This window comes from Octopus bimaculoides, chromosome 6 (assembly GCF_001194135.2).
Source record: "Octopus bimaculoides isolate UCB-OBI-ISO-001 chromosome 6, ASM119413v2, whole genome shotgun sequence".
Taxonomy (NCBI): domain Eukaryota; kingdom Metazoa; phylum Mollusca; class Cephalopoda; order Octopoda; family Octopodidae; genus Octopus; species Octopus bimaculoides.
This window is the reverse complement of record NC_068986.1, coordinates 96,378,222-96,382,107: the sequence shown is the minus strand read 5'-3', so window position 1 is coordinate 96,382,107 and position 3,886 is coordinate 96,378,222. Positions and strand designations below refer to the sequence as shown.

The window sequence follows — 3,886 nt, the reverse complement described above, 5'->3', positions numbered from 1 at the left end:
GCCGTTTTCGTGCGGGTGACACGTAAAAGCACCCACTACACTCTCTGAGTGGTTGGCGTTAGGAAGGGCATCCAGCTGTAGAAACTCTGCCAAATCAGACTGGAGCCTGGTGTTGCCATCCGGTTTCACCAGTCCTCAGTCAAATCGTCCAACCCATGCTAGCATGGAAAGCGGACGTTAAACGATGATGATGATATTTGATGTATAAAATATTTAAAAAACTGACTAGAAATAAACATGATAGGAAAACAAGAAAAATATTAATCAATGACAATTATTTTTCATTTTTCGAGCAAGCACAAAAGACAACTCTATGTATATTTTGGTCTTATTCCAACCTCTTCAGAGAAGCATTCTTCTTGCAGAAATAATGACAGAAAAATAGAATTATTTTAGAATTACACAATTCCAAGATGCTCTCTGTACTGAATATGCCAACATCAACTTACCTATTGTTTTCCATGCAAATGACAGGCATGTCTGAATCATTTATTCTATTATACTATCCTGTCTTAAAGGGGCAAGAATAGACCCTAATCAACAGACATCTGTGAAGAAAATGAGTCACTAATACCAACATTTTAGTATCTTAAAACAAAACCATAAAACAAACATTAAACTACAAAATGATGGCAAGTCAATCCGTCTTCACAGCTTGCAGCCTTAAATATGTAAAAGTAGAACATGGTGGCTGCGAAACATAGGATTGAAGGGCGGCACTGTAAAGTTGGTTGTCCATTACATTGACACCTGTGTTAAAGCAACAACAGTAAAGGCACTCCAACCTTTATCCAACCCTCATCTACCTACCATTTGTGTCTTCAGCACTGTCTTTTGGCTGGGAAGTTCTGTCTTCTCCCATCATACTTCTCGCTGTAACAAGAGAAACACCAGGATGAGTACACAGTGTGAAAGGTTGTGTTGTGGTGAGAACACCGTATGCAAGATTGTGAGATGAGGTAAGCACACAGTGTGTAAAGTTGAATGTTAAGGTGAGTACGCAGTGTAAGTTGTGTGTATAAGGCTGTGTCTAGTTGTAAGTACACTCTGTTTTTGTTTTTCATTGGTTGCATCTAGAGGAAGGGACTGTGCCCACAACCTTCAAAGGCTCTCCAAAGTCAGTGAGATTGAAGCTGTTAACATTTTGCTTGAACATTTGCAAATCAATGACCGCAGGAAAATAGGCACAGGAAAGGAATTACAGAGAGGGAACTCGGTGTAGTGGTTAGTGCAAGGAATGAAGAAGGAAGCAAGATGCAGATGACAGGAAGAGAGACATATGAGTTGGGAGTGCTAGGTAGCATGAGATCAGCCAGTTCTGAGGAGATATCTCTGGAGAAGAGACAGATAGAGAAGATAGCACGTCTGTGGGTCAGAGTTTGGGGTTTTGGCAAGCGACATCATGCCAAGTCAGATACATTTCTTAGGATGTAGACTAAGATGTATTTGTGTGTGCGTGTGTGTGTATAATAGTTAACACCATTCCATATATAGGAGCAGTACTTCATTGTGAGTCTCACCTGAGTTTTGTAGAGGGTTTGTAGCAGTTGGGTTGAAGGCTGAAGTATTTTCTGGATCTGAAAGAAGAAGGCCAGCTTTGTTATGTTGAGATGTGTTTACTAGGAGAAATCATCAGTGATAGTGAGGTAGTAGCTGTGCAGGTTCTAGTTGAATGTTGTTCATGTTTAGAGAAGTGAATGCAATGATGTTCTTTGCTATATGCAGTGATTGTGTCTTTGTGTTGCTAAAGAAAAGATCGGCATGATTCATAGATGGGAGTTTTCAAGGAATATGTTCTGTTTGTGGAGTCAACATAGATTTGATTTAAGATATCTAGGTTTCATGTGAATGATGTTTGGGTGCAAAAAGTTAGGGTGTAATGAAGGGTGGCACCATTTGTGTTGGGGTGGGCATTGTTGAAGTGATGGCAAGTAAATCATTTTACAAGATCAAAAGTGAAGGGACAAAACCAAATCCTGGGACACATCAAAGTTGACAAGTGTAGATTAGAGAAAGCTCTACTAGAGTACACTGTCGATCCAAGTAATACAAAACAGATGGATCCCCAAAACAAGCAGTTTTGCCAGATTCGCATGCCACACATAGCTTTCACTAAGCTTCTCAAGGCCAAGAACACATTGGTAAATAATGCAAAAGAGTAGGTCACTTGTAAACTGGTTTTTATGAAATTGTACAGGTGGTTATTGAGGTTAGAGGGATTCATGGTGTTGGAGAAGGTTGATGTTAGTGACTGTCTCCATTGATACCAAGTCGATTGTTGTAGTTGGCAAGATCAGAGAAGTTGCTTTTCTTGGGAATGAAACAAATTGTAGTACATTTCCAAAGATCAGGACATATCTCATTAGAGAGAAACAAATTGAAGAGTTTGATGAGGACAGGGACTAGGTGAACACATTGAGGATAAATGAAGAGGATATTGTAGCGAGCACACAGTGTGGAGAGTTGCGCATTACTGTGAGTATTCAGTGTGTAAGGCTGCGTATTGTGATGAGTTCATTGTATGTAAGATTGTGTTTTGTGATGAGTACACATTGTGTAAAGTTATTGAAGCACAAGACATAATGGTGGCAAGGTCATGTTATTTGTGCTGTTTGTTTCTCCAACAAGAGAGAGAGAGAGAGAGAGAGAGAGAGAACATGCCATACAGCATCTGCAAAATGATAATTAACTCTATCTTTCTTTAATTATTACTGTGGGATGATTTAAGATATAATATTTCTCAATCAAGCAAAAAATTGAATGTTCTGAGCTCTTGCAGTTTGGGGTGGAATTTGCCCAAGATATGCAATGGAATGTTTGTAGACTCATTCTTACTTTACTTTGCCAAATGTATTTTGTGATTGGTGCAGTGTTTTCTTTGTCACTGTGTTGAAAACATTAGATTGCTTTCAAAGCACACTTGGCAAAAAATAGGCGTGTCTTCAGACATGACAGGGTCGAGCTTGGACTGAGCCACCTCATACAATAATAGTTCAAAACCTGTAATTCATATTTAACGGAGAAGTATCATATATAAACCACATCACATCAATAAAGAACAGAAAGGTAGAGCAAATGTCAACTTGCAGACAGTATGAAATTATGGATACCTCTTTTCTGAGCACAGGTGACATCACACATCACATAATATAGTACCATCTTGTCTTTTGCTTCACCAGCTGAGACAAAGTCCACTGAAGATCACTGTGTCCAAATCCCTAGATACTAGTGTAAAATCATAGTATGAATGTGGCTACAGGTACTGTGTGTGTGTGTGTGTGTGTGTGTGTGTGTGTGTGTGTGTGTGTGTGTTTGTGTGAGAATACATAACATAGTATGTTTGATAAATATAAAAAAAATTTATATATATATATGATATAAAAATACAGTCATGTATTTTTTAATGATAAATTGATAAAATTACAAGTAGAATACTGTGCTATCAAAAGTTTCATGCTGATGCATATATTCAGGCCCCATACCACAACATGTTTTGAGATATTATGAATACATTTTGGATATTTTCAACAAACACATATGAATGAGTGTATCAGCATGAAACCTTTAGTAGCCAAGTATTGTACTCCTTTTACTTGATAGATTCATGAATAAATTCATACTAATAAGGAGTTTCGGATCTATTTTAAAACGGGGGCCACATTTTTCATTAATGTTTTACGTAGTGTTTTTGGTACGGAAAGACTTTCAAACTTCGTATACTTATCTATTTTGTTATAGAACAGAAAAATATTTTTGTATTCGAATTTATTTCATGTAAAAAATTGTCCTATTTCGATAATTTCAACCAATCACTGACAAGTATTCAGTTGTTTACATTTACTCCTTTGGCTGATTAAGCGATGTAAAGCGTATTTAATCTCCATAC

The 3,886-nt window shown here is 37.5% G+C and overlaps 1 protein-coding gene across 5 annotated transcripts in view; it reads right to left on the bottom strand.

Moving 5' to 3' along the window:
- Positions 1-3,886, bottom strand: part of LOC106881942 (mucin-5AC) — a 20,675-nt gene that overhangs the window by 6,542 nt on the left and 10,247 nt on the right. For 3 of the 5 annotated variants that reach the window (XM_014932470.2, XM_014932472.2, XM_014932471.2), the window contains exons 6-7: positions 1,521-1,577; positions 811-873 (exon numbers count right to left, since the gene is read on the bottom strand). In XM_014932470.2, coding sequence (XP_014787956.1) covers positions 811-873; positions 1,521-1,577 — 120 coding nt within the window. The remainder of the gene's footprint in view (positions 1-810; positions 874-1,520; positions 1,578-3,886) is intronic. The other 2 variants (XM_014932474.2, XM_014932473.2) reach the window with 2 other exon arrangements.